At 36.4% G+C, this 15,467-nt stretch overlaps 1 protein-coding gene across 1 annotated transcript in view; it reads left to right on the forward strand.

Annotated features, from left to right (window-relative positions):
- The first annotated feature begins 1,670 nt into the window (after positions 1–1,670).
- LOC137401465 (sushi, von Willebrand factor type A, EGF and pentraxin domain-containing protein 1-like) overlaps positions 1,671–15,467 on the forward strand; it is a 66,829-nt gene continuing 53,032 nt past the window's right edge. Inside the window, exons 1-4 of the mRNA XM_068087818.1 lie at positions 1,671–1,692; positions 4,238–4,316; positions 8,070–8,251; positions 11,262–11,391. Of these exons, the coding sequence (XP_067943919.1) occupies positions 4,250–4,316; positions 8,070–8,251; positions 11,262–11,391 (379 nt within the window). The 5' untranslated portion in view covers positions 1,671–1,692; positions 4,238–4,249. The remainder of the gene's footprint in view (positions 1,693–4,237; positions 4,317–8,069; positions 8,252–11,261; positions 11,392–15,467) is intronic.

Raw genomic sequence — 15,467 nt, forward strand, 5'->3', positions numbered from 1 at the left:
GCCAATCAATATCTGTTTATGTAATTTGCCAAACTAAGTGACAATCAGGGACAGTCACTCCGCTTCAAATTCTTTTAGCCAGCTATGGCATTCAAATTAAATGTAAAATCCAGCTAATGGTCCCACCCGACAAGTTGTGATTTGCATACCCATCTCGTTTTCTCTGTTCCACGAAGAAAACCACTAGCTATTGCAAATAAACCTAAATAGATATACTTACCTACAATACTTATTATCACATACAAAAAGGCTCACAGACCTTTAAATCCTTTTATCTTTTAAATTTAGCTATCTAAAGTTTCAGCTTTATGTAGACAGCTCCTTCTCCGCAACTTCCAAAGGGAAGAAAACGCGATACAGAGACTGAAGCCATTTTATAGGTGAAACGGTCTCTTTTAGGTTCACCCGTCTCTTCAACACACTCACTCTGTTAAAAGCTAACTTTGCAGCTGAAAATCAAAGCTGTCAGTGCTATTTTATTACAGAGATATTTTGGTGATAACTTGAATTAGGTCTTCGCTTGGTTGTCTGACTAATATATGAAATTTTCCATGACTAGGTTAAAGTTATTTTCTCTTACACGCATAGACATCAGTTATAATAGCTTTTATAGATGTCACAGCTTTTCACTCTAGTTTACTTTAAAACTGACTTCTCACCAAGCAGACTCTTCTCTTTAATCTGTAGCAATTTTTTTAGCAGTTTTATGAATAAAGGTTTATGACAAAAAGGTGTTCTTCTGAAGGATTAAAAATGTTTCACGAAAACTTATAACATGAGCTTTTGGATTCAAATAAAATTTTTTATGCTCTGTTTACTGTTTTATAAAAATGCTTTGAGCATCTAATTCAAAGCCCCTACTGATATTCAATGTGTAACCTACTTTACCAAAGCTATCAATCTAACATTTGAAAGTTTTGGCTCCTTTTCAAGATTTATTATTGACAACAAGCCAACACTGACTCGTGCTCCGCGCGCGTCTCGCACAAACATGCTGGCTTTTTCATTAACAACAAGTTCAAAGTTTAAAATAGCTCTAGATTTAACTCCTGTAAACAGCATCGAGCCGTACATAGAGCCATATACATGTATATGCTCTTAGGCTTTATCTCCCCTTGCTCTTTAGAATTATTGTTCTAAAGCCAAAATAAAATTTACAGTTGTCTGTGGTTAAATCTTAAAAGCCTCAGTACAATTTTACTTCTATTACAGACATGTAGAGAGAACATAACCCTCTATGACTACGTGTGTAAAGCTGTGAATTAGGAGTTTCTAATCATTTAAATATGACGAGTTGTCTTTTCAATGTCCCTGATGTGCAGACCAGAAAAAAGAAGTGTGTGGAGACCCTTTAACATTTTATGTAGTGCTTTCACAAATTTTTTTGTTTTATTTTGACAGTTTTGGCGCATCAAAGTGTACAAGGAAGTTTACAGTATTAATGCATGATTCAGCATGATGCAACATTTAGCAAGCCCTTGTGCAACTTTTTGGCCAGATAGCTACATATTTCTTTTAAATTGGTAGCGTGGATATTTACTTAAATACTTGAAATCTTTTGCAATAGTTAAACGGCTGGTGAGTGTTAAATCGCTTACGCGTGTCCAACCTCCCAGCCATCCCATAGCCTCTATAACTACGCAAGAGAACTCCTGGTCATTTGTAAGCAGAGCAGCTACAAGAGAGGTTGAGGTGAGAAGACTTCAATTGCTGACTCAAACCCTTCTGTTACTACCTTAAAAGTTTTCAGACACTCTTTTGACACAAGACAGCGGGCTTTCTAGAACTTGGATGCTGTCACTATGACTAGCATGCTGTCTCTAGAACTAGCATGCACTCACTAGGACTAGGATTCTGTCTTTGCATCTAGCATACTGTCTCTAAGACTAGCATACTGTTTCTAGAACTAGGATGCTGTGTCTACGACTAGTATACTGTCTCTACAACTAGCATTCTGTCTCTATGACTAGCATATTGTCACTAGCACTGGCATACTGTCACTAGGACTGGCATACTGCCTCTACTACTAGCATAGTGTCTCTACGACTAGCATTCTGTCTCTACGACTGGCATGCTGTCTTTAGGACTAGGTGGCAAAGAGCAGATTCAAAATAACGCATTTTTTGTTTTTGTTAACTATATTTAGCCCATTTGATAGTGAATTATTTAATCATTAACAACAATTTCTTTTGATAATAATTAAATTAAGTTTAATTATTTAACATTAACACAGTCACAAATATGGAAAATACTAAGTTATGCGATGGACGAGCAGTGCTTCAAGTTGATAAAATACAATGTATAGAATAAACGAAAGGAGTTAGAAATTGAGCTGAAGCCAATAAAACAATTGTAAACTGCAGCATATTGAAGAAGTTAGAATAGACTTACTAAAGCAGTAAGAATAGATGTAATAAAGAAGTTGTAAAAGACTTATTAATAAAAGTATGCTAAAAAAAGAAGCTTAATAATAGAATTTGGGGTCAAAACTTGCTCAGCTTGTTGATGATGATATGGAGATTAAATCAGCAGCTTTACCAGCAAACAAGACAGTAGCATACAGGGCAGTAGTTAGTAGCATACATGGTAGTAGGTTGTAGCATACAGGGCAGTAGTTAGTAGCATACATGGTAGTAGGTTGTAGCATACAGGGCAGTAGTTAGTAGCATACATGGTAGTAGGTTGTAGCATACAGGGCAGTAGTTAGTAGCATACAGGGTAGTAGGTTATAGCATACAGGGCAGTAGTTAGTAGCAAACAGGGTAATTGGTCATAGCATACAGGGCAGTAGTTAGTAGCATACGGGTTAGTAGGTTGTAGCATACAGGGCAGTAGTTAGTAGCATACAGGGTAGTAGGTTGTAGCATACAGGGCAGTAGTTAGTAGCATACATGGTAGTAGGTTGTAGCATACAGGGCAGTAGTTAGTAGCATACAGGGTAGTAGGTTGTAGCATACAGGGCAGTAGTTAGTAGCATACATGGTAGTAGGTTGTAGCATACAGGGCAGTAGTTAGTAGCATACAGGGTAGTAGGTTGTAGCATACAGGGCAGTAGTTAGTAGCAAACAGGGTAATTGGTCATAGCATACAGGGCAGTAGTTAGTAGCATACGGGTTAGTAGGTTGTAGCATACAGGGCAGTAGTTAGTAGCATACAGGGTAGTAGGTTGTAGCATACAGGGCAGTAGTTAGTAGCATACAGGGTAGTTGGGCGTAGCACACAGGGCAGTAGTTAGTAGCATACAGGGTAGTAGGTTGTAGCATACAGGGCAGTAGTTAGTAGCATACAGGGTAGTCGGTTGTAGCATACAGGGCAGTCGTTAGTAGCATACAGGGTAGTAGGTTATAGCATACAGGGTAGTAGGTTGTAGCATACAGGGCGGTAGTTAGTAGCATACAGGGTAGTTGGGCGTAGCATACAGGGCAGTAGTTAGTAGCATACAGGGTAGTAGGTTGTAGCATACAGGGTAGTAGGTTGTAGCATACAGGGTAGTAGGTTGTAGCATACAGGGTAGTAGGTTGTAGCATACAGGGCAGTAGGTTGTAGCATACAGGGTAGCAGGTAGTAGTTAACAGTGTAGTTGGGCGTAGTTAACAAGGTAGTTGGTATAGGTTTATTAACTATATTACATTACCCGGACTGACATCAGGTGAACATACTTTGTCTCTGCGATGAAACATCAACTGCTGTTTACTAGTGCTATAATTGCTTCAGAGAATGCAAAGAATTCTGTTTAAGCCATTTTCAATAGAAACATTTGTGCTGACAGGTGCCTACAGGTGCTGACAAGTGCTGACAGATGCCTTTAAAACATGCAGCTATGCAAAGGTCACTTTTGAAACAGTAAAAAGCGAATAGCATGATAAAACTGTTTACAAAAAAAAACAAGTCCAAACATCACTAACCACAGGTTGACTTATGCTGACTTATGCGTAGGACTCTGCGCTGACTTTGTTCAGGCAGATTTACCTGAAGCTATAAATTTGACCTGAGATTTTCTCTTTTCTCTCTGCTCAAGAAAATTCCCCTAAACTTCTATAGGTCTAAGGCTCTAAACTATTCTATATTATCAGCATCTTATAAAAATGATTCATGAAAGTGTATATATATGCGAGAACTATTACATGTACCATGTATTTACAATTTTTATAGTGACAACTGATAAAGAGTCTACCAGTAGCAGGCGATATTAACTGTTTATTTTGTATTTGTCCACTCGCTCTTTCAATGCTTTTAGGTGCAAGCTGCTATGTCTGCTCAAAAAGTGGTATTGTCTGCTGCCATAGTTTGGCTAGCCATTTGCAGCAGAAGCGTAGGTAAGTATGCAATCAATATGTAAGCATGTAAAACACAGCTATGAACTAACTTCAAACATGTCTCCATGAGAGATTAAAAACCTAACACTGGACCTGTCAATATGCATGGCTACACTCCTTGGCTTAGACCTATTAAAACCAATGGCTACATCCTCTGACTAGACCTATCAACATGCATGGTTACACCCCATTGTCAGAACCTGTCAACATGCGTGGTTACACATCGTTGTCAGAACCTGTCAACATGCATGGTTACACCCCGTTGTAAACACATCCCTTTACACAGACACATCCCTTTACATAGACACATCCCTTTACACAGACACACCCTTTTACACAGACACACCCCTTTACATAGACACATCCCTTTACACAGACACATCCCTTTACAAAGACACACTCCTTTACATAGACACATCCCTTTACACAGACACACCCCTTCACATAGACACATCCCTTTACATAGACACATCCCTTTACAAAGACACACCCATTTACACAGACACACCCCTTTACACAGACACACCCCTTTACACAAACACATCCCTTTACAAAGAAACACCCCTTTACATAGACCCATTTCCTTTACAAAGACACAACCCTTTACGTAGACACATCCCTTTACAGAGACACACCCCTTCACATAGACACATCCCTTCACACAGACACATCCCTTTACAAAGACACATTCCTTTACATAGACACACCCCTTTACACAGGCACATCCCTTTACACAGACACATCCTTTTGCCTTAGTGAAAACTTTGGCATAGAGATATTTTTCACATTTTCTTATCTTTTTCAAAGATGCATCTTTTTTCATAGACTCATCAATTTCAATAAACACATAATTTTTATTGAAACACCTGTTTTAAAAGACACATCTTTTTCCATTGACACATCGCTTTACAATGACACATAATTTGCTGCACCTAATAATTGACTCAAAAGCTATTGACATTTTTTCTAAAAAGTTTGACTAAATGGTCCACTAACTAACACATCTTCTAGTTAACCAATGCAGGCTCAGACTAACTAACTTTTGTGCTGAATAACTACTTCATGGCATGGTTAATTTATCCCTACCCTGGCTAACTAATCCCTACCCTGGCTAACTAATCCATGCCTTTGCTAATTTATCACTACCCTGTCTAACTAATTCCTGCCCTTGCTAATTCATCCCTACCCTGGCTAACTAATCCCTACCCTGGCTAACTAATCCCTAACCTAGCTAACTAATCCCTACCCTAGCTAACTAATCCCTACCCTAGCTAACTAATCCATACCCTGGCTAACTAATCCATGCCCTTGCTAATTCATCCCTACCCTGGCTAACTAATCCCTACCCTGGCTAACTAATCCCTACCCTAGCTAACTAATTCCTACCCTAGCTAACTAATCCATACCCTGGCTAACTAATCCCTGCCCTTGCTACTTCATCCCTACCCTGGCTAACTAATCCATACCCTGGCTAACTAATCCATGCCCTTGCTAATTCATCCATACACTGGCTAACCAATCCATACCCTCACTAACTATATGTAATTCATACCCTTGCTAACTAATCCTTACCTTGACAAACTAATCCGGATGCTTGCAAGCTAATCCATACCCTGGCTAACTATTCCATACTCTCACTAATTAAACAATATCCTGACTAATTAATCCGTACGCTTGCTAGCTAATTCATACCCTTGATAGCTTTTCCATACCCTGGATAACTAATTCATACCTACGCTTACTAATCCATGACATGCCTAACTAATCCTCACCCTGGCTAACCAACTCACGCCCTCATTTACAGGAGAATTTGGGATAGTACTAGTCTGTACACATCGTTGATGCACTACTTGATATCTTTTAATTGAACAATAAAGCAGCTAAAAATAGGTGATGATGAGATATACAGATTTTTGGGAAAGATGACAATCTTCATAGCCAGGGTAACCAGTCAGTGATTACCCTACTGAATATTACTTAATACTTCTGTACAAACCTTCTTCACTCTTACAGTAACCAGTCAGTAATTACCCTACTGAATAGTACTTAGTGCTCCTGTACAAACCTTCTTCACTCTTACAGTAACCAGTCAGTAATTACCCTACTGAATATTACTTACTGCTTCTGTACAAACCTTCTTCACTCTTACAGTAACCAGTCAGTAATTACCCTACTGAATATTACTTAGTACTTCTGTACAAACCTCCTTCACTCTTGCAGTAGCCAGTCAGTAATTACCTTACTGAATATTACTTAGTGCTTCTGTACAAGCCTTCTTCACTCTTACAGTAACCAGTCAGTAATTACTCTACTGAATAGTACTTAGTGCTCCTGTACAAACCTTCTTCACTCTTACAGTAACCAGTCAGTAATTACCCTACTGAATAGTACTTAGTGCTCCTGTACAAACCTTCTTCACTCTTACAGTAACCAGTCAGTAATTACCCTACTGAATATTACTTACTGCTTCTGTACAAACCTTCTTCACTCTTACAGTAACCAGTCAGTAACTACCCTACTGAATATTACTTAGTACTTCTGTACAAACCTCCTTCACTCTTGCAGTAACCAGTCAGTAATTACCTTACTGAATATTACTTAGTGCTTCTGTACAAGCCTTCTCCACTCTTACAGTAACCAGTCAGTGATTACCCTACTGAATATTACTTACTGCTTCTGTACAAACCTTCTTCACTCTTACAGTAACCAGTCAGTAATTACCCTACTGAATATTACTTAGTACTTCTGTACAAACCTCCTTCACTCTTGCAGTAACCAGTCAGTAATTACCTTACTGAATATTACTTAGTACTTCTGTACAAGCCTTCTTCACTCTTACAGTAACCAGTCAGTAATTACTCTACTGAATAGTAATTAGTGCTTCTGTACAAACCTCATTCATTCTTACAGTGTATAAGCTCACTCTTCACAATTTGAAGGATTTATATGTTAAATCACTCTTACAGTTTAAAGCGGTAGTAAAGTTGGTAAATGCGAGTTGAATGAATTAAAATGACTGATATGGCAGATGCTTTAAAATCTAGTATTAATTAAAATTTTTTTAGTTATATAACGGATTTATAAAATTAAAATGCTGCCATAATATAATAATTATAGTTCAGAGTACATTTGGAAGAAACAAGTTAATACAACAAAAATATAAATCTGAATTTTTAGTAAAACTGAACGCTTTCGTGAAGCTAAGCTGTGCATATATGTGTATATACATGTATGCATCTACATTTGTATGTACCTGTAGATGCATGTTTGCGTATGTACACATCCATGCATCTACATGAACATGTACACATATACACATGCACATGCAAACATGTACATGTATAAATTTACGTGCATACATCTTCATGCCACCATGCACATGTGTACACATAAACGTGTAAATGTGAAATGCTCATATATATGGGTAGTATACTGTGGTATAATGACTGTGCAGTATCGTGTCTTTCCAACACACTCACATGCAGATATGTTCGTTATAGTAACAAAAACTACAGCAGTTAAAATTGCTTCAGCTCTCCATCCCTTCTATTTACTTAGGCTGCAGCTACAAAACAACCAAAAGCAGTCCTTTGAATTTTATGATCTTTTGACGCTAGGCAGCTAAATTCTCAGGTTAAACATTTTTCCAGCAATCTTAGTATTAAACCTTTTACATAGTAAACACACGAATCACATAGAACACAGGGGGCTGTCTGAGCTATAGATGGTCTACTGTCTCTGTTTCCTCTCTAGGTGCTACTTCCTGCTACACATCTACTTTTACTCGGAGCAATGGGACCCTCAGCTCTCCCAACTGGCCCAGTTATTATAGCAATGGTCAAAGTTGTTCATGGACCATCACTGTACCTCGAGCACTCAAACTAATCCTTGTGGTAGATAGCTTTGACATGGAGACATGCTGTGACTATGTCAGGGTGAGTGCTCTTAATTGGTTAAAAACAGGTGAGATCGCGACAAAGTTAGACAACTTGCAAAATTTTAATAGGACAGACGGCTTAATTTTAATCAGTAGTAACTTCCTCGTGCAAAAAACTGTAATCATTTTTGCAGGCCAAAGCCAAACCTAAAATATTGTCATGCTCCTTATTTGGTTTACTATCTACTTGACAGGCTGAGATGATGTAATGCTATGAGCAGCGCAATATTGCAGCATAGTTGCTTTTGTTTGAAAGCTTTTAGGCATCCTAGCAGTGACCTACTACAAATATAATTATGTTCAGATTTTTATCACAATTATATATGAGAACGCGAGATAATAATATAATGGAATTGAAGTTTTATTTGCTCTGCTGCCTATTACTACATGTAATCATATATCACTATTTCAATAACTCAGAAGTCAGCAAAACAACATATTTCTTAAATAGTGTCAGCTCTTTCAACTATCAAAGTAGAATCTCATATTTTTAGTCGCATTAGCATATTAGTTTGTCTAAACATGTTAAATTTTACAAAACTTTTCTGTATCTTGCTCAAGTCAAAATTAAAAATGAACTTACACATGATTTTAGTAGATTATATCAGCAAGTATCAATAATTGTTTATCATTTGAGACTGTTTTTGATGCTGAAGATAATCTGATTGCCAGAATGTTTTAAGATCAAAGTCGGCAAAACCTCATCACAATTAAAACACTCAGAAGAAGATACGTGTGTGATGTCACTAGTTGTTATTGTTGTGAAAGCTTATACCAGATATTGCATTCAAGTTTCAGCAATACGAGTCTCTATCCTGTTGGTCTCTTTGCAACTATTGATGTCAAGAGCACACTTTCGCTTGATCTGAGCACTTTGATTGCAATTAAGTTTGATTGATTATAATCTTGAAACACCCGGGCGATCAGATCACTTTAAACAGCAAAAACAATTGCAAATGATAAAAATCATCAAAACTTTCTGATATAGTCTACAAAAATTTGCTCAAGTCGATCTTAAAAAGAGAGAGAACCAAGTATAGAAGTATATGTGAGGTAATAAAACCAAGTGTATCCTACTCAATGACCCCTTTAAAATATCCATAACCCAATATGTAGCTAACCTCTTGGAGTTATCAACCCTTTTCTCTAAAACTCGACGGCTGTCAAACTATCAGAAAATAACTTTTTAATGTAAATTGTCAGATTTTGAGATTACCTTTCCAGCCAAGCTAAAGAAATTACATTTTAGTCGCTGCTAGTTGCGCGCTGCCTCCTTACTATTTACTACCCTAAATTAACTACATCTAAAGACTATTAGATTACTACCCTATACTAACAATTACTATTAGATTACTACCCTATATTTACTACTACTATTACATTACTACCCTACATTAACTACTACTATTAGATTACTACCCTACATTCACTACTACTATTAGATTACTACCCTATATTTACTACTAATATTGGATTACTACCCTATATTCACTACTACCATTAGATTACTACCCTATATTCACTATTACTATTAGATTACTACCCTACATTAACTACTGCTATTGGATTACTACCCTATATTTACTACTACTATTAGATTACTACCCTACATTAACTACTACTAGTGGATTACTACCCTATACTCACTACTACTATTAGATTACTACTCTACATTCACTACTACTATTAGATTACTACCCTACATTCACATCTACTATTAGATTACTACCCTACATTCACTACTACTATTAGATTACTACCCTACATTCACTACTACTATTAGATTACTACCCTACATTTACTACTACTATTAGATTACTACCCTACATTCACATCTACTATTAGATTACTACCTTAAATTCACTACTACTATTAGATTATTATCCTACATTCACTACTACTATTAGATTACTAACCTACATTCACTACCACTATTAGATTACTAACTTTTAAAACACGTTTTTTCAACTCATTCACTAATTTCTGACTTCTGTCATCTCTTTTTTTTCCTTTTTTACTTGCATGGAATGCAAATCATGATTTTGTTGATAACTGCCGAGGCCATTAAAAAGTTTTAGATAGATACATTATAGGCCAGAAAATCAGATTAGAGTCAGCAGGCTGCTAAGAACTAAAGACTGTACAACTTTTTTTTGCTCACAGTTTAACCGTACTCCTGTTTTATGCCTTAAAAGAAGTGTGTTTGAAGTGAAGCACAGTCACCAGTTGCTAACAGTAAGAGCATTACAGAACAGAGTCATCTCTCTATCTCGTTCAGTAACATGATAAAATGTAGTTCTAGAAGTTATCAACACTTGTCTTAGTCTAATGTTCTTAGTGCATTGACAGTCAGGAGAGATGCAAATTGTAAGGCACTAATAGTTCTAGAGACGGCAGCCTATGGTTACCATTGACTAAATTAAGCCAGGAATAGAACTGACCATTAGTGTAGTAGATTCTACTCTAGAAGCTTTTTTCTGGCATATTTGTTTGGGATCAAGATGGCTGATCATTCTAATCACAGAAGACACAGCAGGTTACCTGAACAAATGAGGTAGATGAACGCTTCTTTCTTAGATTCCTTACTTTTCCTATGTTTTGTTCCTCTTCTAACCTAGGCAGATCTGAGCTGGCCACCTACTAGCAATGGCTGAACTGCCATTTATCTACTTTAGAAGACACTGTAGCGAAACACTTTTAATTATGTGATGAAATACAAATACCTTATGGGAATTCTAGCATTATTCAGTGTTCGTAATGCATCAGGAGACAACTTCTTTTTTGTTTCTGGATAACAAACTAGTTTTAGTTGACTTCCAATTTATTTAAGTTCTAATTAATTTTGAAATCATTTAGAACTTAAATAAATTTCAATTGATCAAACGTTCTTCAATATTTGATTTGCAGTAAAAATCAAATATTGAGGAACATTCTGTCAGCTTTTTTCCTACCACTTTTGCAGAAAAAGTGTTACAATTGAATAATGCTGCTTAACATATTATTTGTAGATAAGTGCTGAACAAATATACAGATCATTAACAGGAACAGAAACAATTAAAGTTCCTGGAAATACTGTAACTGTGAGGTTTACGACAGATGGTTCAGTCACCCGGAATGGGTTTAGCATGACTTGGATAGGTTAGTCACAACTACTGATAAAGTATACATTTGGATTAAATACATATGTATATATATATATTTTAGTTTCAAATAATTTTTTGTTGATATTGTATGATGAAAAAGATTTGCCATGGTGTGGCGAGGACAAGCATCGTGTTTCATATAGACAAAAATATTTTATAATAGGGCATAGTAACCGTGATTGCAACGTATCAATTAATAAGTCATTTAGCGTCTGCAATTGGTAAAAGGGTATAGAATATATTGTAAGAGCGATGAAATTGTAATTACTGTGTAGTCTTGTGAACAGATGGGCATTTAGAAACTTGTGTTAGCAGGCTTTTTGAGTTCAAATTCAGCATGAAGCAAGCTTGCATTTCAAGACTTCAATAGCTATGGCTCGACAGACAGGTAATGACAGACAATGGCAAACTTTGACAAACTTTGAGATTTGTAGATGTAAGATATATATACATGTATATATAAAAAATTGTTTCCTCACCCCGGATACCCCATATGGGTGGTAAATTCTGCTCTAACTCGGGTTTCCTACCAGAGACCTGGGAGTTTGAGCACTCGCCTCAAGATCTTAGCTGTTCCCAATAGCGCACTTTTCTGCAACTCACCTGAGTTGATTTTTGTTGGTATTTGGGCAAGCCACATTTTATGCGCCGGTGTTATTGCGCCCAGTGCCCCAATGACTACTGGGATTACAGTTGTTCTTACATTCCAGCATTTTTTCAATTTCTTCTCCAAGAGGGAGATATTTCTCTACCTTTTCTTTTTCTTTGCTGGCTATATTGTAGTCATTGGGTACTGCTATATCTATTATAGTAGCCCTCTTGTTCTCCTTGTCTACCACCACTATATCTGGTTGGTTTGCTAGGACATGCTTGTCAGTTTGGATGTAGAAGTCCCAGAGGATCTTAGCGCAGTCATTTTCATTGACCTTACCAGGAGCTTCCCACCAGTGTTGTGGTTTATTAAGGCCATACTCATCACATAGACTTCTATACACAACACCTGCGACATGATTATGTCGCTCAGTGTATGCGTTCCCTGCTAGCTGCTTGCATCCACTGATGATGTGTTGGATGGTCTCAGGTGCATCTTTGCACAGTCTGCATCTAGGATCGTCTCTAGTGTGATAGATTTTCGTTTGAAGTTGCCTTGTTGGGAGCACTTGCTCCTGGGCTGCCATGATTAGCGACTCTGTATTGGCCATTAGGTTTCCTTTGTTCAGCCACATATATGTCTGGTGAAGATCGCCTACCTTAGATATTTGTTGGTGGTAAGCATCATGAAGAGGTTGCGTGTGCCAGTCAATTTCCCCATCATCAGGGCTTAAGTCTGTTGTAAGAGCAGTCGATTGAAATTCAGCTAGCAACTTATCTGAGATGGCCATGGAGGCTGCATAGGCTTTGATGCTTTGCTCCTCCTCTTTCACTGTCTGCTGTACACTTTTGAGTCCCCTACCGCCATCTTTCTTATATATATATATATATATATATATATATATATATATATAAGCCAAAGTGCGTAAATATATATATAAATATATATATCATTTATATAAATATTTACGCACTTTGACCCGAGGGTGAAATATATATATATGTATATGTATATATATATATATAAATATATATATATATATATATATATATGTACATGTATATATATATACATATATATATGTACATGTATATATATAAATAACATATATATATATATGCTATATATATATGCTATATATATAACATAATGATAAAAAATATTGAATGTTAAAAAAATCTAGTAATTTTCAAGACAAATTAATCTATAACTACTTGTCCTCCTAATCTATGCTTTAACTTGGAATATGTTATATTTATACAAAGCTGCTGTGAAATAATCAGTGTTTGTTTCTCATACTTAATGTTGCTCTAGACACCTCTACTGGCAGTGCCTAAAAACTTTTTGGCTAAGAGAGCCATGAACACTACATATTTTAAGATGTGTTTCCATGAAAGACCTGAAATATTTTTGGTACTAAATATGATAATTTTGAGATGAGGCCAAAAATTTTAGAATTAAAAAAACATCTGAATTTTTTCTTTCAATTATGTTGCTGTAATAAAGCAATACAATCATCAAAACTTCTTATGTTCAAAATCATCATACTTTTATTTATGTGATTATCCTATATTCACCAGAAAAGTCAACAAAAAGTCTTTCAACTGCACGAAGCATGAATGTTTTGGCATACTTCCTAAACAAAAATAGCTTTTCTTGCTATTGGGAAACACCAAAAAAACTTGGTAAAATTTATCAGCTTGTTATTTTCATACACGAAATTGCTGCTGACTAGCTTAAACTCTGAACAGTTGCTTTTGGCATCCTATCTTCCTGGCATGTCCTGCTAGGTCTTTTGATGCAAATCAAGCATGGCATATATTAAAATGTCAGTTTATTTTTTTTCACGTTGCCGATGAAATTTTATCAGCGCATGTTGAACATGCTGTAGACCCTGCTCTCTCGACAAAAGCAAATTACTCCATGCATTTACTGGAATGTACCGACCTCCTTCTCTTCACTCTTTTTGCTCTCGATAAAAAGGGTTGATATGCATAAACCAGCAAACTCAGTTACTGACTGATAGGCAATTGATGAAATGAACTTTATTCAATAAAAGCAGCTTTGGTGTATGACCATCTTGTACTCCCAAAGAACAGCTGGGATTGTGCTGTAGAGTTTATGAATGCGTGGCTCGCGAGCCCGATGCAGTTGAATACACTTGAGTGTGTGTAATTTGGATACACTTGAGTATGTGTGATTTGACTACACTTGAGTGTGTGTGATTTGAATATACTTGAGTGTGTGTGATTTGAATATACTTGAGTGTGTGTGATTTGAATATACTTAAGTGTGTGTGATGTGAATACACTTGAGTGTGTGTGTGCGTGCCTGCGTGCGTGTGTGTGTGATTTGATTACACTTGAGTATGTATGTGATTTGAATGCACTTGAGTGGGTGTGATTTGAATACATTTGAGTGTGTGTGATTTGAATATACTTGAGTGTGTGTGATTTGAATATACTTGAGTGTGTGTGATTTGAATATACTTGAGTGTGTGTGATTTGAATATACTTGAGTGTGTGTGATTTGAATACACTTGCGTGTGTGCGTGTGTATGCGTGTGTGTGCGTGTGTGTGTGTGTGTGTGCGTGCGTGTGATTTGATTACACTTGAGTGTGTATGTGATTTGAATGCACTTGAGTGGGTGTGATTTGAATACACTTGAGTGTGTGTGATTTTAATACAATATAGTGTGTGTGATTTAAATATACTTGAGTGTGTGTGATTTGAATATACTTAAGTGTGTGTGATTTGAATACACTTGAGTGTGTGTGATTTGATTACACTTGAGTGAGTGTGATTTGAATACACTTGAGTATGTGTGATTTGACTACACTTGAGTGTGTAATTCGAATATACTTGAGTATATGTCATTCGAATACACTTGAATGTGTGTGATTTGAATACACTTGAGTGTTTGTGATTTGAATACACTTGAGTGTGTAGGATTTGGTACATGATAAGCAAATCCAATAAGGTTTGTTGATTCCTTTGGTTCATTTGGTTCCTTGAAAGCAGTTAAATAAATATCGATGCATCAGCCAAGGTCATACTAGTAAGATCTCTATAAATATTTTAATGTTTGTAGGCTGCTATAGCTAAGAGTTTGCTTTAAAACCTTTGATGTATATTAAAAGTTTTTTGTTGGATTTATTTGCGAATCATTGATAGAGTAATTAGCATGTCAATGGCACATTTATAAAAGCATCATGTAGGGACAACTACAAGTTTATAAATATGTATAAAACTAAACATACGCCTATCACATTTTATAAGAGATAAATTTTTGTTATGTGTAAAGTCCTCAATAAACTCTAGAGTACATCTTTATGATAACTCTTTTAGGTACACCGCTATGATGAACCCCTACGGTGTACCCACAAGAATGCACCTCTAGGGTCCACCTAAAGAGTAAACTGCTAGAGTACACCCTTAGATAAACTCTTAGAGTGCATCTCTAAGATAAACTCTTTCGG

This window comes from Watersipora subatra, chromosome 8, assembly GCF_963576615.1.
Source record: "Watersipora subatra chromosome 8, tzWatSuba1.1, whole genome shotgun sequence".
NCBI lineage: Eukaryota > Metazoa > Bryozoa > Gymnolaemata > Cheilostomatida > Watersiporidae > Watersipora > Watersipora subatra.